Consider the following 22,759-nt stretch of genomic DNA (forward strand, 5'->3'; position numbering starts at 1 on the left):
GCCCTGCTCCAGCAGGGGAGCGGGCGCCCGGGCTCCCCGGCTCCACGCACTTGCTTTGCATGGGGGGCGGGGGGCAGCGCCAGCTCCCCCCTCACCCCTCACCCCAACGGGCCGAGCCGGGTGAGGCAGGAGGAGCCCAGTGCCTGCCTGGCCCCGGAGGGGTGCTACCACCCCCGGACGAGACCATTCTGAGAGGGGCGACGCCCGGCCGGCGCTGTGGAGTGCGCCGGTCTCCATGGGAACGTTGACAGCAGGCGCCGGGCCTGAGGAGAGCGGAGCGGAGAGCAGCCGGGCGGCGAGGAGACGGTGGGGGGAGGCTACGTCCACCAGCGGGCTTGGGGGAGGAGCTGGTGGGTTGGAACCTGGGCTAGGGGTGCGGGGGGTGTCTGAGCCTTGGCGTGGGGGGAGAGAACGGGGGGGGGGCTGGGCCCAGGGCGTGTATGTCTGGAGGAGGGCGGCTGAGACCAGGGTGTGTGGGGGGAGGGGGGGGCTGAGCCCTGTGTGTGTCGGGGGGAGTGGCTGGGCCCAGGGTGTGTGGGGGGGTGGCTGAGCCCAAGGGTGTGTGTGTGTGGGGGGGGGGGTGGCTGGGCCCAAGGTTGGCGGGGGGTGGGGTGGCTGGGCCCAGGGTGTGTGTGGGGTGGGCTAAGATGGGAGGGGGAAGGAGGTGGCTGAGATGGGGCTGTGTGTGGTGCAAAGGGGGATCCCAGTTCCAGTCTGCTGACTAAGCTCACATTCTTGTTCTCTCCTCCTCCTCCCCCCCATTCTAGGTTGGCAGTTGTAAATTTGAGGGCCATGTGCAGAAATGGCTGGTGACCGTGAGGAGGCTTTGGGCAGCGATATCTGCCCCATCCCCATTTCCCTGTGAGGGCAAGTTAGTAGATTAGAGGCCCAGGCAAAGGCACACAGAGCCATAGTCCACCCCCGCTGTCAGAGACAGTGAACACAAGCCCCGGTGTCAGAGCCAAGTCCTGAGGAGACCCCTCCCCCCCCAACCCATGATGCCATAGTGAAGGCACATTTGCATGCTAAGGGTACAAGGCACATACAGCGCCTGACCTCATAGAGACTGAAGCACATTAAACATGGTCACTGACCCTTGTTCAACTTCAGTGGCATTTCCTCAGCTACTTTACTGAGAAGCTGTAGGCTGCCCATGTAATCCTAGCCTGAAAACGACTTTTGTATCAGGACCTTTGAGGATGAATAATACCAGTTTGCCTTTGCTGGGGAACCTACCACAGTGGTCAAGAGTAGGACGACTGGATAAATCAAGCCATCTTCAACTTGGCATCGAGAATGACCAAGGACCTCAGCCTCACTCTCAGTCCCAATCTGTTGAAGTCTGGAAAAAAGACCCACATAAACTAGTCATGGATTTGGAGAGAAGCCTGAAGTTCCTACAGCAGCAGCATGCTGAGACCCTAATGAAGCTTCATGAGGAAATTGAGTATCTCAAAAGGGAAAACAAAGGTGAGGTGACTTTCCATGTACAACCTTGTATAGATTCTGAAAGCACTAGATGAGAGATTGGAGAGTTGTCACTGCAAGTCAAGTAATCTTTGATCTCTTTTTCCTCAAACATGCTAAGTTGTGAATTAATTACAATGAATGTAGGTTTTGCTTCTGCAAAACTTTGCTTTTATACCCCCACATTTCTTCTTCCATGTCATCTCTTTGAAGAGGTCCCTGATGCCATTTGCTTAGGCCTACCATTCCTTGTGCTTTTCACAAGAGTTTTGTTTTGAAATTGTTAGAAAATATTTCCTAACACTTAGACCAGGAAGAGCCCTCACCCCCCTGCATCCCTCCCTGCCCCAGCCCAGAGCCCCCTCCCGCACCCTGAACTCATTTCTGGCCCCACCCAGAGCCCGCACCCCAATCTCATGAGCATTCATAGCCCGCCGTACAATTTCTATACTCAATGTGGCCCTCGAGCCAAAAAGTTTGCCCACCCCTGAGCTAGATGTTTGGGCTAGTAATAAATCCTTGTTCATAGTGCAGAATACACAAACTAGTTTCATTCAGTGTGACCTGAGTTATGCTATACTTGTGTGCATACTTGTCTTAAAACTACTGAAATCATTTCTTTAACTCTACTTCCAAGCTCTGCCCCCTTCCCAATATTAGGTTTCACATTATGGTTACTCCCTCACCCTTTCTGGGCCAATACGTTTATTTTACATTTTTAGTGAAAAAATTTTCAGTGTGTCAGAAATGTTGAAAGCTGACGTGAGTGACATTCTCTAGGGACAAGCTTAGCTTTACTCTATAATGGGAAAAGGGAAATTAAGGGGGTATAGAGAGAGTTCAAACTAAATTATGTTCTCATTTGATTACAGAGCTTCATTATAAACTCATAATGAATCAGTCGCTGCAGGTAAAAGGTAGGCTTCGCTTTTTACTGTTCTAGAAGTAGGATGATCTAGTAAGTGTCTTATCCCCTGGAAGTCCCTTGGTCTCCCCTCATTAATTTTATTAGTAATAGACATTTTGCCTTGGTGCTTTGTCCATTTCCCAGTCCTGAGAGAGAATCTTGGAAGTGTCACCTCCCCTCTGCAATGCAGAAATGTTCTAGCTCTCTGGTGACTGAAGACTGCGTACAGTGAACGCAATCTTGCTGCTTTCATGTCAGAATTCAGTTTTCATGGATTTGTAGGGGAAAATGGAATAGCTAAGTGTGGCCTGAGTTTCATTATTCTGATTGAGATGTGAGTTGTCTACCCTAAGCCAACATATAGGTTGGCATGATTGACAGGTTACAATGTGAGTGGATTAGGTCAACTAGGAAGCATATTAGTGAGCTGTGAGAACCTTAGAGACAGTACTTGCCTGCACTATAATGCTCTTCCAGTCACATTATTCTACAGTTAAGACCCTAAGGACCCCTCTGTACTAGAAACTTTTGCCAGTATAGCAAGAGCAGTTAAATGTGATTTTTTTGCGAGGGGGTGGGGGAGAGAAGAGGGTTAGGAGGTGGCAATACTTTTATACAACAAAAGCCCTGCTGTAGATGCAGTGATACTGGCAAACACATTTTTTGGCAGTATAATTTATTTTGCTCACCAAACATTTATAAGATATACTAGCTAAAGCACTGTATGGCTGATATAAGTTGCATCTCTACCAGGAGAGTTTGGACAATATTGCTAAATTGGCAAAGCTTTCACAAGTACAAACATTCATTGAATGCATCTCATAATAGTTTTTTCCCTTAAAACTTTGGCTTCTGGAATGGTAATTACATGATAATGTTGGTTTCATTAAAAAATTTTCTAACTTTCATAGCTCTAGAGAACAGCTTGTAAACAGGATCCCTACAGGCTCAAAAACCAGAAGGGAAATAAAAAGAAGCCCCAATTTATTATTTTGCAAAATCTCTTGATGTGTTAGGGCTTGACTTACAACTTTAGAATGTTTGGGGGTTGGCAATACTGAATCTTTCACCCATGAGGCAAATCTATATGCAGTCCATTAACTTGGTAATAATAAGTTCAGATCCTTGTGGAGAATATTTATTACTTTTATGCATCCATCATGCCAGATGACCGAAGGGGTCTGTACCTCCACAATCGATCATAAGAAAAGCCTCACCAGAGATGATGCATAATCAAATGTTCAACCTAAAATGCACTTGTGCTATGCTCTGAAGGTCAATACTTACTCTGGCAGATTGCTAGAGGAAGCAAGTTCTACAGATACGAAGCCTGCCCATAAAACTACCCTGCCACATGTCCTCAACACTGCATATCTAGGATGTCAACGAAAGTACCTTAGCTTACCTCAGTTACTGTGATGGTTTGTAGGGAAAGCAGCACTTGTGGAAATAGCTGGGTCCCAACACATGTTGCACTTTATAGATTATTATTTATTTGGTGTATGCAATCTGGTCAAGTCAAGCCACAGCATTCTTATCAACAATGTTCAAGGCACAAGGACCTCCATTTTGCAGTCCTCAACAATGTGTATCATGGTTTGTGGCTGCCCACGGTGACATAGTGGACTGTCTCTAAAATGCCATTGAAATTCTGCTGCAGCACAAATTCCATGTCTGGTAGCAAACCGGTTAAGAAGGCTCCATTGCCTTTGTGGTACATCAAACCTGGACTTGATGCTGATTGGGGTATGAGACAAGATAATTACTTGTCACTTTCTCTGTGGATTATGAAACTTACCACACATCCTCTACTGTAAATCCTTCACCCAGTAAACGTATCCACAGCGGGTGCGATGAGGGCAGATGACCATGTGATGGATTAAACAAGTCTTTAGTTAATGGTAGATATGGTATATCACATAATTTCATCATGAACTTTACTACACTTTCCTCTCTGTGAAAACTGGATGGAGTAATATTGCAGAGAACCGGTAACCATGGTAGAGGAGAAGATTTAAGTGTGCCTGAAATAATACGCATAGTAGAATTAAGTTGTACGTTGATCATCTTTGTGTGAGACGAGTGAGCCCGTACTGGAGTGAAGTACTCCATCGCTAAGTAACAGAGTGCCAAGGCTGACGTGCGTAATGTTTGGGCCTGGGCACCTCATATTGTTCCGGCCAATTTTCCGAGCAGGTTAATGCGCATTTTGACCTTAGTTGCTGTCTTTGTAAGATGATCTTGATATATGAGAGTGCTATCCAACATGACACCTAGATGAATCAGGTGTGAATCATGCTTTATTTGCTGGCCATTGAGAACTATATTCAGCTGTCTGCCCGCTTATGCATGATGTAAGTGGAAGAAACTTAACACAGTCTTACTTCCACTTGGTATCAGGTGCCACCGATGACAATAATCGGCCATAGCCACCATATTTGCATTCAAAACATTTTCAAGTATGTCAAAGGAGTGTGACTGAGTGCCGAGGCATATGTCGTCTGCATAAACAAACTTGCGAAATCCGGTATACGGTAGATCATTCGAATATAAGTTAAATAGTGTTGGAGATAATACTGTTCCTTGCGGGAGGCCATTCTTCTGGTGCCTCCAAGTACTTATTCTATCACCAATATGCACATGGAAATGGTAATTTCTCAAAAACAGAGCCATTGCACGTACAAACCAACTTGGCTTAGTTCTGGGCAATTTCACCAAAAGGCCAATGTGCAAAGCGTATCATATGCCGCAGTCAGTTCAAGAAAAACTGAACAGTCTTCAGCTGCTGTTGGAAGCCATTTTTTATTAATGTTGTAAGTGCCAGCACTTGATCACATGTACCATTACCACAGCAAAAAACAGCTTGCTCTAGTCCCAGCATGCCTTCCACATATGCCTTCTTTGTGAAATCAGACACTCAAGCACCTTAAAACAGATGCTCAGAAGTGAAATTGGTCTGTAGCTTGAAGGCAAGTGTGGATCTTTCCCAGATTACAGCAAGGCAATGATGTTCACTTGGCGCTAGATTCTAGGCAGTCTGGATTCCCGCAGAAGTATGTTGAAAAACTGAACAAGCCATTCCTGAGCATGAGGACCCAGATGTTTTCATGAATTCAGGTGCAATCTATCATATGCAGGAGCTGAACCGGTTTTTAAATCATTCAGCACTTTATTTAATTCCAGACTAGTGAATGGCTCCATCCTACTATCGGCAGGATTACTTCTTAGGAAATAGAACAGGAGTACTTGTGGCACCTTAGAGACTAATATTTATTTGAGCATAAGCTTTCGTGGGCTACAGCCCACTTCATCGGATGCATGTAGTGGAAAATACAGAAGGAAGATTTTATATTATATATATATATATATATATATATATACACACACATATATATACACACACACACACACACACACACACATACACATACAGAGAACATGAAACAATGTGTGTTACCATACACACTATAAGGAGAGTGATCAGGAAATTTCCATTTGTCATGTACCTGGCGTTTGACAACTCTGTCAACAGGAGCTTTGGCAACCTTCGACAGATGACTGGCAATCTGGTTTGGAGTAACTGCTGGCCTACTTTTTGTAGATGGGCATTTGAGCCGCACCTAGTCAACGAATTAAACTCCAGCTCTTCCGACTTGACCACGTAAAGTCAAGCACCACTGTCGCTTCCTCTCTTTGAGTCCAGCGAGCGGCATCCAATGATTCTGTAAGATGGTCTGCAATCTCCGGATCACCTGACTGCTCAAACTGCATCAGCAAGTCTGCACAATCCTCATTCAAACATGGAATGTGCGCTGGTTGGAAGCCATGTGGAATTGTTGCACTTGCAGCTTTAAAAAGGACACAACAGAAACAATGGTTTCATCTCCTTGGAGATGGCAAATGGGATGGTTATGACACTCTATTCTAAGTACTCTGTAAAGGAGCCCCAGTGTGCCTTCTGGAAGTTCCATCTAGGCTTTGGTACACTCCTTATAGTTGGCAGATGGAAGACGCATTCCCATCTGAATCAACGGAGGACAGCGTTGGCTATGTGGAAAATCATTAAGTACAGTACACACCACTGGCTAATGGGTGAGTGGCAAATGATGTGACCCAGCACAGGTCTGGGCAGTAGTCCCTATTCCAGCATATTGAATGGAAGATACCATACTGCTTAGGATCATGGACCGGTGCGAGATCATTATTTGTTGCCCACTCCCAACAGTAGTTCACCAGTAGTTCTGCAATTGCATAACCCCACTTGCTGAGATGACTATTAAAGTCGCCAACCTACACGCCCGCATGCTTAAGCCTTGAGAGAACATGTGAAGTCCGTGTTTCACCCAGTGGCTTGTACATTTGTGATTTGAAACCCACTGACTTTGTCATGAAAAGGTGAATATTCAACATGGACAACATCTGATATATCACTATGGGTGTACGTGGCTCGACCATGTTTTGCATGAAGACTGTGACAACATTGAAACCAATTATTTTAAACCAATGTGCTTCATTCACCATGATGAGATTTTCTTGTAAACAAATGTCAGCTAGAACTTCCTTTGCCAGAACACCAATAAGTTCCTGCGTGGCAGCAGACAACCCTTCAACATTCATCTGGAGGACTTTAAAGGCTGGACCTATGTCTAGAAAATCGTTGTCCGGAACCTTTATAGATTAAAACATGTTGAACTTCATTCAGAAGCAGACAGAGACTGGTGTATTTCACTGCATGTTAATATGCTCCTGCTGATTCACACGTAAGCAGATAGGATATCTCACATTCTGCTTTAGCCAAAGCTTCCAAGGTATGCCAAAGTAGTAGATGGAAGTTGTCCAGATGAGAGGGGACAACAGACATGGCTGATCATAGTGAGATCAGCTTTAGTAAAGAAAGGCTGCAGCCTCTAAGTTAACTGCAGATAACTGTATGAGCCACCACTGCTACCTAGGTATACAAGTGCAGTCAGGAGCCCAGGAGTACCTTGCAATAGCCAACTACTGTGACCAAGGATGGACAAACTCCACCAATAAGCAGCAGTCAGTCTTCAATGTTCCTAGTTGCTTAACCTTGCCCCTGAGCATCCCTCCGTTTTACAGATCAATCTTCAGTGATTTTATCCAGATCTTTGTGCTCATATTGTGTTCCATGTTGAGTGCAGAAAACACTCCCACTGGTTAAACCAAGCAGCTGTTCTGGTGCTATGGGAAAGTTACATTGCAGGTTGCTCTCAGCAGTCCTGCATGTAGAGCGCCTTGGCTCTGCAGACTTTAAATAAATACTTTACCTGTGTTTCCTATTCTAAACTGAGGATAATATAGCCTCTTCGCTGGTCAGTTCTATGATCATAATGCCCAATTCATCACTTATTCTTCTTTGCAGGTGATAATTTAACTCCCACCTTGTCTGACAAGTTCCTTTCAAGGCAAGGTTCAGCAGGTAAGATAGCTTAAAACTGCAAGATTTAACTTTAGGGGGTAGCAGGACTAGTAACTGGATATAGTAGAGAAGGAGGGGAAGATAAATTATTAAATGAAAATATCTGGGCCTAGATATAGAAACAGGAAACAATGTAAAAGTCTGAATCCCTCTAAGATTTGTTTTAAATCTCTCTTCTTAAGGCTCTTGATGATCAGGAGTCCTAGTATACCTGTTTTTCTCTTATTTGGATCATGTGTGCTTACACACACATTTATAATCCCTTTTACATTATGACTGAGTTGCTAAGAAATTGGGAGAGCAAAGCCTAAGTTTGGGTTGCTTCTAATTTACAGTTGTTAGTGGTAACAGTAAAATAGGATTTCTTGACACTAAGTGTTAAAGGATTAAAATAAGCTAAACTACAATGAAGCTCTTCAGTTGCTCACAAAATAAAACCATAAGAGAGCATGGAATACCCTGAACTGCTGTGGAGATGCGGGTACTTAAAGCTTGTATCTGAAGCTAAGTCAAGTCTCTGGCCTGTGATATGTGCACACACATGCCCCCTCCCTTCTTCCCTCTCCCCTTCATATTTTGTCTAACAGCTGCTGCAGGCTCTAGGTATTCACTGAGAAACAGGCAGCAGATGGACCAGCCCAAAAAGCAAAAACTGAATACAGAAGAACAGGTGGTCAATGTGGTGCAAGGGGAACCAGAGCCTCCCCCGCCAAAGGTGGAGAAGCCACAAGAGGAGGTTCTTTCTAGGTATGAGCAAGCTATCAGCATACAGCAATTGTAGGCAGCTCATTTGAGGTTTCTGGGTTGTAAGTGTATGTTCTTTTTTGAGTCTTTGACCATGTGGAGCCCATGATGGTGCATATGCACCTTGCATGTCTTAGAAATAGAAGTAATGTCAAATACAAATTGAGGAGGGTTAGGAATAAATTAGTGAGCAACTTATTCTAGCAGTGGTACTTAGGAAGCCCTTAGGGGATAAAGTCTTCAATTGAGTTGTCATAGTGTATGGTAGTGGGCATAGTCAGAAGTGCAAATTAATTCCAAGGAAAAACTCAGGCATAAAGTGTACTGCCATGCACCATTCGAGACAGAGGACACAAAGCAGTAGTTTAGCTACAGCGAAGGATGTGATCCTGTAGAGTTAAGACTCCTGGACCTGCCATGTTTCCTTCATTTCCCACTTGTGAAATAGTATAATACCTCACTCTTGAGAGTCTTAATAAATGTTTGATAAAATGTTTTGGCGAGGTAAATACAATAAATATTTAGACATTTAATCCATTTCCCTTGTGATTCTTTTATTCCTTAATTGTGATCTATTTTCTAGAGAGGACAAAGAAGTTGCTGATAAAATTACATCTCCAGTACTTTCACTGCCATGCCAGATTAAATCTGGGCAAGCTCAGGTACCACCAGCCTCCTCCAACCCTTTCCTCGTGAGTGTCCTCCCCTCCCATATCCGGAAACCACCTACATTGGAAGAGTGTGAGATTGTCATTCACCAGCTATGGAACATCAACCACATGCAGGCACAAGAGGTGAGGCTGTTGACCCCAGCTCAGTCTACTTTAGTCACAGCTTTTAAAATGCAGTAAGTTTGTGGTGATATAGGAAATAGATTTTCAGAGGCAAGCAGAAAGGTTATTTTCTCCTCTCTGTCCTTCAGCTGATGTATTTGAAATCGTATCTGGAGGACATCCACAAGAACAAAAGGATTCCTGAAGACTATCTGCTAGCCAGCCAGATTGGGTAAGCTGTTCTGAGTTATGGCTCAAGGCTAAGCTGTTAGATTCTAGTTGAGTTCACTAGTTCCCTTTCTGCTTTGTATTGGAGTGACTTTGCAGAATAGAGCCCATATGCAAGGTGCTTAGATAGAGGCCATTTGACTTTGTATGGCTTCCTTTCTTAAATCACAAGGGAAAGTTATCTTTGAGCCACCTCTACCCCTCTCAAACTTTCCAGAATGCAATCTGTTAATGTGAGTTGAGAGGACTTAAATGATATATGACTTAATATACATCTACACACAAAGGGCCAAATCCTATATTATAACAAGACTACTGCACACAACTGTTAACAGCACTAACCTAACTGGAGATGTGTCCGTAAACTTAGGGTGCAGGTAGACAGGGTTGTCAGTTTGTTCTTTCAGAGTACGTACATTCATTTAAGCTATCAGCCTAGAAGGAGTTGAGACACATGATTAACAGAATCTACTCAATCCAACTGAAAGTCAGACCCTTCCATGTATGCCCATTTCTGAAAGATTCAGAGGGACTATATGGTTTGAAGGCTGATGTTTATTTTAAGGAATGATTTTATTTATATGGTAGTACTGTTTACAGACCCCATTTGGGTTTATGGCTATATTGCAGTAGGTGGTATACAAATACATTGTAAGCTCTTCAGGGCAGGAAGTGTTGCCGTTTAGGCAATGAACAAGAGATTACAAGGGCAACAAAAAAAGATCATGGGTTACACAGATTTCCCTTACCTTTTACCCACCTCCTGTACTAGTCCCACAACAGTTCTCCAGTTAGACTCTAGAAGGATAGTAGGTCTGTTAGAGTAGCATTTGGAGCAGCCAACTAACAAGGGGTGCAGATTTCAGAAGGTACCAAAAGATCAACTAGCCTGATCTGAATACCAGAGACTATTAAACTTCACCATATTACCCCTATATTGAACCCAATAACTTGTTTGACTAAAACATGTCTTCCAGAAAGGCATCAACACATGGAGAATCCACCACTTCCCTTGGTAGTTGGTTCCAATGGTTAAATCATCCTCACTGTTACAGAATGTGTCTGACTTCAGCTTCCAGCCCTTGGTTCTTGTTCTGCCTTTCTCTGCTAAATGAAAGAGCCCTTTAGTAGCTGGTATTTTTGTTTGAAGGTATTTATACACTGTAATCAAGTCACTTCAGTCTTTTTGAGAAGCTAAACAGCTAAACTCTTTAAATCTCACATTTTCTCCAGCTCTCTAATCATTTTTGTGATTCCTGCACTCCCTCCAATTTCATGGACACCAGAACTATACATACTATGCCAGTATGTCTCATCAATGCCATTTACAGAGGCATTCCTACTTACTGCTCCCCTGTTTATACATCCAAAGATCGCACTCGGACCCCATGTTGAATTGCATGACCCCTAAATCCTTTTCAGAGCAATTGCTTTCTAGGATACAATCCCCATAGTTATGGCTTAGTCTTTGTTCCTAGACGTATAACCATGCATTTAGTTGCGTTAAGGTGCATTTTGATTGAATGGGCCCAGCTTATCACATGAGCTAGATCTGTCCAGATGCTGTGATGCAGCTTCTCCTATTCTCAATGTTCACATGCAGCAAGATTTATTACGTTATTTTCAAATGCAAGTTACAGAGGGCCAGCACAATCCATCAATGCTCTGCTACTATGCTAGAGTGAAGTAGCCAAGGTATCATATCTGCAAATATTTTTTGATTTAGGAATCAAGAAGTTTCACGATTACCCAAAATGCTAAAAGGTACATCTAAGAAATGGTAAGTTCTTCTTCTACTTTCTTTAAAGCTTAAGACAGTTCATGAAAAAGCCATGCTAGTTACACCTATAATGTAATCAGCTGTTGAGTCAAGCATGTGATGCCTTTAGCAATTAAGTATTACATCATAAAGTTAAAAACAAGCCTATTATTGGTTCTCTCCCCCGCCAATCTTTCACCTTCAACATTATCATCAGCCCCAAGACTCTCCCCACTTCTTAAGGTCATGATTGCCTAAAGATCAATCCATATGCCCTGCTCAGGAGATAGTCAGATTTCAGAAGAGATCACTGCAGCTACCTGGCTTATTTTCAGTGCCCTATAGCCACGGGGGATGCTGCACAAAGGATTTTAATTACTAATTCTTTGAGGGTTGCTTTTGCATGTCCACACTACCAGCCCCCTTTTCAGAGTTCTACACCCAGGACTCAGGTAATAGGAACTGTATTGCCTCGTGGGGCTTCTTTGTCAAACATCCCAAGGGATACACACTTTTCTCCGAGGATCACAGAGCTCAGCAACATCCTATAGGTATGCGAAGTCAGAGGCAACAAAAACCTCTCTCAAGGAGACAGGACATTAAAGTGTGGTTCCACTGTGCAAAATAGCAAGTCATCTTCACTCAGACCTTCCTTTTGTATTTTCAGAGTTGTATGCTAATAATATTTTACTCCCATTAGCTGTGTTGGCTCCGCAGTGCTGAAGGAAGAATGGATTAAGATTCTTTTCTGGCTCCCACCTCAGAATTATTTGCTAAAATCTGAATGGAAGGCCAAGTTCTAACCATAATGAGATTACACACACGTAACTTTTCTATTGTCACTGAGGAATCAGTCACACAGCAATTTGAATTTTAGATTGCAGTGGGATTTAAAAGCAGTACTCTATTTTTTAAGGATTGCATGAAAGGGAAATAGGAAAGCAATACTCTGATCTTACCCAGTCATTTGAACCAGAAAAGACAAATCACTGGGTTAGACTATGATTATTGCCATCTTCAAAGTACACAGAAACAAGTACACAGTAAGTCATACAAGCCCTTTTATGAAGACAATAGCTCAGCCCAGGACTCATCCTGTGCATGGGCTTTCTCCATTCCAAGATGCTGTCAAGATAACAGAGCCAATTAAAGTTCCCCATCTATGAGATAATAGGAGGAATAAATTTCTGAACTCTCCACCCTTAATACATCTTTTCATGCAGATGCTGCAAGCACAACTCAAACACTATTTAAAAAACACAGGTGACAGATACAGCTATGTCCCTTTAAAAGTTGAAGTGAACAATGTTTATTAAGGTTTTTCTGCAAGTTAAACTGTAGGATCTCACTTCTTTCATGAAACAGGGAAGTTGTGGGGTTTTTTGGTACTGAAAAAAAATCAGGTCCCTCCTTTAGCTGCTTATTAGACCCCTGAAGACAGGACTAGTCTTCTATAACATGTGCTTTCAGCTAGTCAAAGCAAAGGAAGAAACCCAGCTTCATGCACTCAGTGTTACAGGAAAACAGAATTCTGAACTTTAAATTTGGCAGGTAATGAGCCATTCACACTTAAAATAATCTCTCTCTCTCACACAGCGCTTTTCATCTCTTGATCTCAAAGCGTTTTACAAAAGTCAGTATCAATACCTTCATTTTACAGATGGGGAACTGTCTCTAGCGGAAGGACTCTTATCAAAAAAGCTATGCCATGCCTCCTAATGGTGACAGGGGTACTCACTAGCACAAGGGCCCCACACACTCCCAGCCCATGAAACTGTACTGAAAGCCATCGCTTTTTCTCACTTTACTAGAAAAATAATTTAAGCACTCTGAAGGCTAGGGAGAGTTCTTACTAGAGAAATTTAAATCACTGGGACAGAGCATTGTGGAGGGTAGTCCATCCATCCTGTAGAATCACTGGGGTGATTAATGTGGAGGGTGACCCTAATCCAGTAGACCTTGGTAAAGAGAAAGTGATTTAAAATCATCACATTACTGATCATTCCTCTCTCCAACTCTTATCTCCAGTTTGATTTTAACTCCACTGCCAGCTGCTGAAAGGGCAGTTCTGCCAGCACTGAAGCAAACACTGGGAAACAGTTTTGCTGAGAGACAGAAGAGAACTCAAGCTATTCAAAGAAGCCGTCTTCGTCGCACTGTGCTTTAATCTGGTTGTTCAGCAACTGCATTCCAGATTTCTCCTTAAGTGTTCCAGTAGCTACAGCACTCCCCGTATATGTTTGAGTTTACATTGTAGTTTCAACATAGGTTGGTTTGCTGCTATTATCTCCCCACTTCAAGTAAAAATTAATTATGAAATCACCGTGTCTTCTATTCAGGAACAAAGAGCTTATGCTTCTATTGTTGCAGCTTTGCTTCATTCCTTCAATGATTTTCATGGGTACCACTCCCCTTATTCCTTCAGGATGTTTATTTTGTGAGTTAACTTAATGATGAAAGCCTGTAAGAGATTATGGTTTAGGAAATTGAACGCTTATCACTTTTAAGCATGTCAAAGCTGTATCCCACAAACTTGTTTAGTTTGGCAGAGATTATTTTAAAGCAGGTATGGGCTGCACAGTTTTACAGATAACACTAGATTACTGCTAATCCATCAGTGGAAAGGCTGGAAGCCACATGCTACATCATGTTACCTGGCAGGACAAGATTTCACAGCTCTGCAGAGCTGTTAGATGGGAACTGAGCTGAATTTACAGTAGTCTTATCAGAATTTTTTTTTTTTGATGCGGGTATAGGACTGATCAGCAGCAAAGGGGCAGTTGAAACTATGGGGGGAGTCAGATATTACTCTGCTCTAGCTGCATACTTTTTACTCAGAATCTATAACATTCCATTGTTTTATCTTTGCTATGGGCTAGTTTCCATTCAACTCATGGCAACATAGTGGGTTGACTGCTCTGAAAACAAATATTGTGTGTACAGTAAGTATGCAAGATTCCCTATACCAGGCTGCTGATATGCATCACAACCTTATCCCCAGTGGAGCAGACCTACGATTGTCAACATCACAGTGATAGGCTCCTTAAAAATATCTAAAAATGAGTGTGTGTGTGTTCATTCTTGTCTTCTCCCCTGACTGTGCAACAGGGAAACAAACAGATGTTGGCTTTTATGATATGAACATCTGTCCACTAACCTATTTTACAAAAGCACCTGGACACCCATCTCATGGTATTAAGTTAGTAATGAACTTGGCTAGATCTAAATTAAAAATCTTTCACCTCTATATAATATTTCCCTTAGCAATCTTTTGAACCTCTCCTCCAGTTGATGGTGAACTTGGCTGCTATTCTGCAGCATGGGGACAACTAATGTAGTGCCAGACGCAATTTTTCCTCCCTCACTTCTGGGTGCAGATTTCAGCTCCCAATAGAACATATGAAGTAGGCACCAGCCTTTGGTCACTGCAGAGCTGTTGCCCAAGGACTAACATTGGAATGATAGTAGGTTAGTTTCAAACACAGGAATAATAATAAATTTATTACGATAAAACAAACAGATAATGCATTAGTTCATGTACAAAATATTGATACCACTCGGCTGCCTCAATCAGTGCTTACTAAGTACCCACATTTTAAAACATCCTAAAACTGATGACACCACACAGATTTACAGAGGTCACAGCAATTTCTTGACACCACTGTAAGAGTCCAGCTACTTGTCAGGGACTGTTGCACAATACTGGGGGATGGAGCAGGGTGTGATGGAAATACTTGAGACTTTCAAATTCCCTTACACGCAGGAACTGAGAGTGAATGAACTACAAAGATAGGGCAAACTGAAATGTAATCACACTGTGTATGGAACCAGTTACTTTATTCGCATTGCCTCACAACACAGCAGCTGCCATCAGTCTTGTGATCCTAACTGAGATGACCAGTAATACTTTTACAGTTGGGTGTCCCTCAGTGCCCAAGGCACGTAAGGTCAATTGTCAGTCTTAGACCTGAGCTCTGTTCAGTTTTTTTAAACAAAGAGATGCGAGTGGGATATGCAAACACTTCCCATGAGTTGCATCACTCCCCAGGGAAGCCAACACCCAAGAGAAATGCCAGGTAAGATGCAATTCCCCTGGTAAATATAAATGCAGATAAGTAGCTGCAGCCTGCTGGATTCATTTACAGTGCTGCTATGAGTCAATCAATTGATTTTCCCTGCACACACACTTGGAGTTCACAGGGAAATCAGTCAGCATGCACACTGAATACCCCTCCTTCAGATCATCCAACTTTCTAAGAGTGAGAAATGCATGGTCCGTGCTAACCAAAAACCGTTTATACAAAGTAGTGTTTAAAATAAGCTATAAAATTTTTCCTATGGTTGGTTTTCCTCCTAAACAGAATTATTCAGATTAATCTGACGCATTAGGGATGCCCTAAAAAGGCCCCGATTTCTCCCCTTTCTCCAAATTAAATTACCAGACTCCTGCAACCATAGGGAAGTTTGTGAGCACATTCTAGCTGCAGCTAATTTATTCTTGGGGCAATATCAAGTCACACAACATACAGAGTGTGAGGAATACTGGCATCAGGCAAAGTCTGAAGCAAATTAGGACATTCTCCCCTCTCCTTTCTATACCATTCAGACTCCCTGATGGAAGTCTACAAATAATTTCTTCTCTAAGAAGACAATAAAAGCCCCTCCTAATACATCAGTCTCAAGAACCATATATACATGTTCTGTATATGTGAAAATGCTGGCAAAGTCCACAAAGGCAGAAGATAAAAGCATGAAATCTAAATCTAACACCAGGTTCCCTATTGAACCTGGCACCTAGAAACAAAACAGTATAAGGCTTTTTCTTCTGAAGTTCCCTCCCAAAATGCCTGTGATTCTTCCAGTGGCCATGGGAGAGGCCAGCTGTCGAGACCCAATTTCTTTGCTTCATGATTTCACAAGGGAAGGAAGTTATGCAGCAGAGAGGCAGGCTTGACGGATACTTTGTGCCCAGGTGTTTAAGAGTGCTGTGACTGAATGCTTGTCTGGAAGTTGCAGCAATTTTGATGTCATGTACTGATACACTGACTGCAAGAAGGGATTGGCTGCTGGAAAAGAAAAAGGAGACAGCCCAGATAAACACAGTTGCACAACAACTGAATACCACGTATTGATCCCCCCACTTTTTAAAGTGATGCCATCCTATTGTCCCCATACCATATTGTCGAGAGTTGTCTATCCACAGAGGGCTCTGATCTGGATAGTCAGCTGGAACACTGAGCTGTAGTGGCGGGACATTTGGAAGGTTCTTGTCATCTAGAATTCAAACACATTTACTTTAACAAAAGATATTTTCCATCAGGGCATCAAAGTATGTCTTGCGTGGTGTTTTTCCTACGTCTATACATTATATACTGGAATGGACAGGGAGGGACTAGATCTAATCTTGAATGGAACCAAGGCTATGAGTCTTCATTTCTGAAAAGCTCACTTTAAAAATGGCCTCGGCTTGCTGGAAGCGCAACCTGGAACTCCCAGCTCCACAACACACCCCACGCATCTCACCAGTCTCAGTCTTTCATGAGGTGTACTTCATTTGAGTTTGGTTTCCTAAATACAAAATGTCTAGGCACTGTTCCTACTACACATGTAAGCCAGGACCAGAGCATTCCCATGTTTTGTCTGGTACACACTAAAATGAACCCACTCTACCTTTTTCTGTCCAAAGGCAAAACAAGTTCACATGAAGGTATACTCCATTCTTGCTTGGTTGAGAGAGAAGGGCAAAGACTTACACACACTTCCCCACTCACACCACCAGCTGTGACAACTGCTGGTGCAGCTGGGAAAGACATTTTCAATACAATTAGACAGATCCAGTTCCTCTATGTCCCAATACCATGTTTTAGGGTGCTGAAAACTTTTGTCCTGACTACACTAGGCATTAAACCATTTTCTAACACCAGTGGAGCTTGAGCCAAGGGTGAGGAATTATCAGCAAACTGCACCCATCAGTGCAAGAGGCAGGATTTTTCATCTGTGGAGAGGAAATCTAACAAGATCCAGTTGTACTGTTTCACTCTTGGGATTCTTCCACACTGGCAACAATTACCTACAAGTCCAATTTATTTCTCACATCCCAAATAGCAAGTTTCTTGAAATACAAGGAGAGAGAAATGTAGATATGTTTATAAATAGGCCACTTCATACTATCAGGAATTCAGATTACCTGGAGAGTTTGCTTGGATCCCAATTTAGGGAACCAATTAAATGCACACATGGAGCTACAAAAACCACTAATATTTCAGTTTAAAAAAGCAGCATTTTATTCAGAGACTAGCCTAAAATACTGCCTTCTTTTAGTGTCAACATCATGATACTGGGGATGGGAGGTGCAGAAGAACATAGAATAATTTAGCTTTAGAAAGATCATTTCCCCACTTTCTAAAAAAGCCGCAAGTGGATTAAATATCTAGCTACTTGTTCTGGGGTACATCCTGCGGCTGCTCCTGAACCAATCCCTGCAGGATAGCACATTCTGCATTACCACAACTCTGGCAAGCTAAAGAAAAACCATGATGAAATTATAGGCTGGCAAGATTTACAGCTGTACATATTCACCGGGGGGGAAAAAATCAACACCTCTTGAAAACAGGTTTCATTTCTTCTTAGCTTACCTAGCTTGCATATGAGGTGGACTGTGCCATTATTACTGCAATGGGAGGGATCCAGATTCACCAGGAATTTAGGATTTAATCTTGCGACTTCCCCTTGTAATACATTTGGTATGGTCTGCCTTTCATCCTCTTCATATTTACGCTTTCGAGGGGAAGCCATCTGGGCCCTGCGTAAAATACATCCACAAAAGAACTCAGAGTGGGCACCATGTTATGCCAAGTCCACATTTTTCAAACTAAGTTGATTTCTCAAGTACTTTACAGATGAGAAGGAAGCATGCATATATCCATCACCGCAGCCCATCCTTCCAACATTTCAACCAAATGATTAACTTCTCTTAAGTAGTCAGACAGCAGGGCAAAGATACATACGTGATTGGAGGGCCATGTATCGCAGTCATAGCTGGCACAAAGGTACGGTAGAGGGAATGGTTGAAGACTGGTGAACGAATGTTTGCCAAGACAGCATCCAAAAGTGGCTGGCACAAGTACTGCTGTTTGGTAGGGGGCACTGGTGGAGGTGGAGGCGTGGGCTAAAGCACAAAGAAGCACATCTTATTTTATGTGCTATCAGTCACAAAGAGTCCTTACAAGACACCTTGTTATATTATTCATTATGCAAACTTTTACTACAGTATTTCTAATACATTTAAGAATCCTTTGCATTCCTCTAACCTCTGTTTTGTGCTACTCTAGAAACACTTCCTAAGTATCCCTGCGTATACCAGCAGTAAAGTAAATCCAAATGAACTAAACTGTGAATCTGAAATAGATTGGTTAAATTGCATTAAACCACTACATGGGTACACTCATTCAGAATTAAACTTTGAAAGTGAATTAAGCTAAATGAAATTCTGAACGAGAGTGTCCATACAGGGGTTTAATGCAGTTTAACTGATCTATTTTTGCATTCACACTTTTAAGTAATTGGGATTAATTTTTCTGACTGTCCCCATGTAGATAAACCCATAGAAAACAAAATCGACACTGTCAGTATCTTTCATGTAGAAATCCTGTCTTGGTGACATCTGCTAAAGACAAGAACAAGGATCATACCTAGGTGGTGTACAAGGCACGAATACCTGACAGTTCAGTAAGCAGAATAATTTTTAAGAGGTGTGCACAAGGACACGCCTGCTGAATGGCCCAGTGTTTAACCAGTTTTCTGTTTATTTGCTCAGTCCAGCACTGTGAACACAAAGAGATGGGAAATTTCTGCCAAACTGGTGCCCTCTGTGGAATTCACTGCCAGCCTAACTCTCCAGTAAGATGAAAAGTAAACCCATTGCTTACCACAGCCATGTCATTCTTGAGCTTCTCCAGAGCAATTTCACATTTCTGTAGAGTCTTCAGAGGGCATCTGAAAAGGAAGAGGAAAGAGTTAGCACAATTTGCTCTGCTGTCCAAGATGAGGATTTTGTCATATCTGCGCCTCCCATCCACATTATTTCAGTTTTGATATGCTTGGGTGCTGTTCAAAACAGGAACTATAGCTCTGCCTCAGGGAGCTTAAATTCTAAGTTAGATCACAAGGTTCAAACCTAACATTCTGGCAAATAAAAGGTCCAATCAAAGTACTTAGATTTTTAAATAACTTATTTGGATCCTTGAATGGCTTTGCTGAAGGGCATATATTAAGGAGGGACTTTAATGGAGAAGGAAAGAATAAATACACCTATGTCTCAGTGAAAAAGAGCTGCTTTCCAACCCAGGTGGATTTCATTTCAATTAGCTCAAATAGACTATTACAGCAAATAAAACACACCTGATTTATCAGTTTACTGAATAGCTTTCTATGAAACTGTGAACAAAAGATCCCATACTGCATCTTAGGCAGGGTGGATAAAAATTAATGATTAAAAAAAATCTGATTTTTTTTTATTTAAAATCGGATTTTTTGATAAAATGCTTTGAGGAAAAAGCCTATCTAAAGACAGTTTTAATTAAGATACATTATAGCTCAAAGATCTCTCATCATAGAATAGAGATTATAAATTCTAATTCTATAGTAAGAGACAATATATTCATGTAATGTTTAAGAAAAGTTTAATAAATGAGTTCCAACAGTTCATGGATTACGGACCCAATCTTATGGGGTTCCACAGGTTTTTGTATAGATTGTTTAGGTTAATCTTTCTATCTACCCAATGGGACTCCGTCTAGAAGATACCATCAGAGATGCTTAGTTTTGCAGTTCTCAAACTGTGGATTTGTATCTCCAAAGGTAACCTGCTTGTTAACAATGTTAAAAAAAAAAAAAGTTTTTAAATAAATAAATATATATAGAGAGGTGAGGAATAACAGACCTCAACTCTATTGTCCCTCTGCAAATTTGTGTACATAGAGTCAATCCCTTACCTGTCTCTAAAAGTGCAAAGTTTCAAAAAGTTCAATGAATAGAAGATTGTTGGAGGCAGAATAGATCTAGATAAGGGGAAGAAGTCTGGAGATAAATGTGAGAAGTGAGGGACATATGCTTGTTTTGTTAAAATATTATATGTTTGCTGTTGAAGAAAAAAATCCGAAATATGTAACGTTGTTAAATAAAACAATTTCAATGTCTGTCTGGTGATGTTCTCCTCCCATGGCAAGAAAATCCTCCAAATATTAATGATTAACCTGTTGAATTTGAGATATTTATGAAGTCATTGGGAGGTGAACTATCTGCTTCAATTACCTTTGGTAAATGAAATAATCAACCAACCATTCATTTTCTGATATAGCTGTAAAACTAATCTGAAAAGTTTTCAAAATAAATCACTGTTTAAAAATGTACCTTCTAAAAATGAAATATATCCATCTCCGAGTGGTGAAGAATATGTATTAAGTTATAACAACCAACAAGAATGCACTTTTATGTAGAAATCCATGATTAAATCGCATCTTCCTGACTAATGATTTAAATCATGATTTAAATCAAATCCACCCTGGTCTTAGGGGACATCACATTGTAAAATCTTTTGGCAGGATTTTGCACAGCTTCCTAGATAGAAGTTGCAACACAGAATTTAGAATGAATCAGCAAAAAAAAAAAAGGGTTCTGAAATTTAAATCTCTTGCCCACCATTTCTCAACATAAAAGAAAGTCAGTGATACAACAACACTGAGGGTCTGCAAAAACAAGGAAATTCAGATTAGAGTTAAGAACTGTCTAGATACAACATGTTGCTGCAGGATGGTAAGACTGATGTCTGGGATACCACTACTCATCTGGGACTCCATGGTAGCCTACGTAGTCTCTCATATTCCTGAGAGTGGGTTTGGGAGGAAGAGAGTTCATTGGGGGAGGTGTCGGCACAAGCTAAACAGAAAAGGAAGTTACCGTTTTGAAGGATCAGTCAGGATATCCAAGAGGCTCTTCATCTTACTCAGGTCCTTCTTCCTATCTGAAATAAGATGAAAAGGACTAGTGAGCAATGCACTCACTGCAGGTAGAGCTTCCAGCTCTGCAGTCATTAACACAGAAAAAGGAGGGTGGGAAAACTGAAAACATGACCCATCTAAGGAGAAAGTAGTAAAGACCTGTGATTCTCCATCTTTTCATAAGGAAGAGTCTGTATCCAAAAAAGTTTAGATATGGTAAAGAAAAAGAGGTCCTGAAAGAAAGGGATTTGGAGATGAAAAGGTTGCCATGCTTCAGAGTTAAGTCTTTGCAACCATGAGCAAGGAAAACAACAGACATAGGCTTAGTCCACCAGAACCCCTAAAAGAGCAGTACACAGCTGTCTCCACCAAAGGCTGACAGGGAGAACTGTCCAGTAAAAATACAAGGGGCCACACCTTCATTTTTATCAATCTTATTGATCATCCTCCGAAGTGGCTCGATGTACTTTGACAGCTGTTTGAGTTTCTCCAGGTACTGCTGCTCTTCAGACTGGCTGGAGCTTGCTGGACTCATGACGGAGTTTGGATTTCCTGCACCAGGCAAAAAGGTGAAGATTATACATCACATGTCAGAAGGGGTCAGAAAAAGCAGGACATTGGCTTATGAACTGTTGCTAGCGATTTCCAGCTGCATGAAACCCCAGAGCCAACAGACCTTTACATCCCCTTCTGGTTACCATTTCTGTTTTGTCAGAAAGTTATGAAAACCCTCATGTAATTCAATGACAAAAAAAATGACATCAGACAATTCCAAAACTAGAATATTCTCCTTGCTGCACATGGCAAGTCCATCACTGAACTACTACTCACTGGTCGAGCTCCGTAGAGCCAAGGGCATAATCGTGCAATCTCAGATTTCTCTGTGTATGTTTTAGTTATTAAGATGCATCACTGGATCATGCTCCACAGTACAGTTCTTATTGATGACAATATGAGTTACCTGGAGTGTTTAAAGGACCTGGAGATGGGACACTAAAGTTCTGTGGTGTTCGTGCAGCTGCTGGGCTCTGGGATGGTTGAGGAGATGGACTGGGGAGGAAGCTGCTGGGCGATGGGGCTGGGCCGGAGCTGAAGAATGGAAATGAAAGTCAATTCAACGCCTAATATGAAGACAAAGTGGCCTGTAAGAAGCTAGCAGACGAAATGGTTAGTCTGAGCGGGTATGTTTTACTGAGTGCCGCTGCAGCATTCTGCGCCCAGCTGCACTGGAGTGGGAGTTACAAAAGTGCTCGGCATTGACTTGCTCTGCTCCCAGTGAAGTTTGTTGTAAAAATCTCATTGATTTCAATGGGAGTAAGGTTAGGCTAATGCTGAACACTTTTGAAAATCCCACCCTTATATCACTGTACTGCCCATAGGCCCCAATCAGAATCAGGGCCCACTGTGCTGCTAGGTGCAGCAAAAACAGGTCTCTTCCCCCCA

At 42.1% G+C, this 22,759-nt stretch overlaps 2 protein-coding genes across 7 annotated transcripts in view; one reads left to right on the forward strand and one right to left on the reverse strand.

Annotated features, from left to right (window-relative positions):
• Positions 1-276: 276 nt before the first annotated feature.
• Positions 277-13,637, forward strand: CCDC74B (coiled-coil domain containing 74B). Of its 3 annotated transcripts, XM_054006001.1 has the most exons (9): positions 277-350; positions 768-1,470; positions 2,340-2,384; positions 7,758-7,814; positions 8,402-8,561; positions 9,142-9,352; positions 9,481-9,563; positions 11,286-11,339; positions 13,347-13,637. In XM_054006001.1, the coding sequence occupies exons 2-9, from the start codon at positions 1,200-1,202 to the stop codon at positions 13,483-13,485; spliced, it is 1,020 nt and encodes a 339-aa protein (XP_053861976.1). In that variant the 5' UTR covers positions 277-350; positions 768-1,199; the 3' UTR covers positions 13,486-13,637. The 3 variants fall into 3 exon arrangements, with proteins under 3 accessions (XP_053861976.1, XP_053861978.1, XP_053861977.1); XM_054006003.1 differs by lacking the exons at positions 11,286-11,339; positions 13,347-13,637 and adding an exon at positions 10,537-11,278; XM_054006002.1 differs by lacking the exon at positions 277-350 and having other exon boundaries at positions 715-1,470.
• Positions 13,638-14,798: 1,161 nt separating this feature from the next.
• Positions 14,799-22,759, reverse strand: part of MED15 (mediator complex subunit 15) — a 45,048-nt gene continuing 37,087 nt past the window's right edge. For 3 of the 4 annotated variants that reach the window (XM_054006157.1, XM_054006154.1, XM_054006156.1), the window contains 8 exons: positions 22,278-22,405; positions 21,734-21,868; positions 21,276-21,339; positions 19,247-19,313; positions 18,326-18,486; positions 17,954-18,120; positions 16,494-16,592; positions 14,799-16,384 (listed from right to left, as the gene is read on the reverse strand). In XM_054006157.1, the coding sequence (XP_053862132.1) occupies positions 16,248-16,384; positions 16,494-16,592; positions 17,954-18,120; positions 18,326-18,486; positions 19,247-19,313; positions 21,276-21,339; positions 21,734-21,868; positions 22,278-22,405 (958 nt within the window). In that variant the 3' untranslated portion in view covers positions 14,799-16,247. The remainder of the gene's footprint in view (positions 16,385-16,493; positions 16,593-17,953; positions 18,121-18,325; positions 18,487-19,246; positions 19,314-21,275; positions 21,340-21,733; positions 21,869-22,277; positions 22,406-22,759) is intronic. The other variant, XM_054006155.1, reaches the window with a different exon arrangement.

This window comes from Malaclemys terrapin, chromosome 16 (assembly GCF_027887155.1).
Source record: "Malaclemys terrapin pileata isolate rMalTer1 chromosome 16, rMalTer1.hap1, whole genome shotgun sequence".
Classification (NCBI taxonomy): domain Eukaryota; kingdom Metazoa; phylum Chordata; order Testudines; family Emydidae; genus Malaclemys; species Malaclemys terrapin.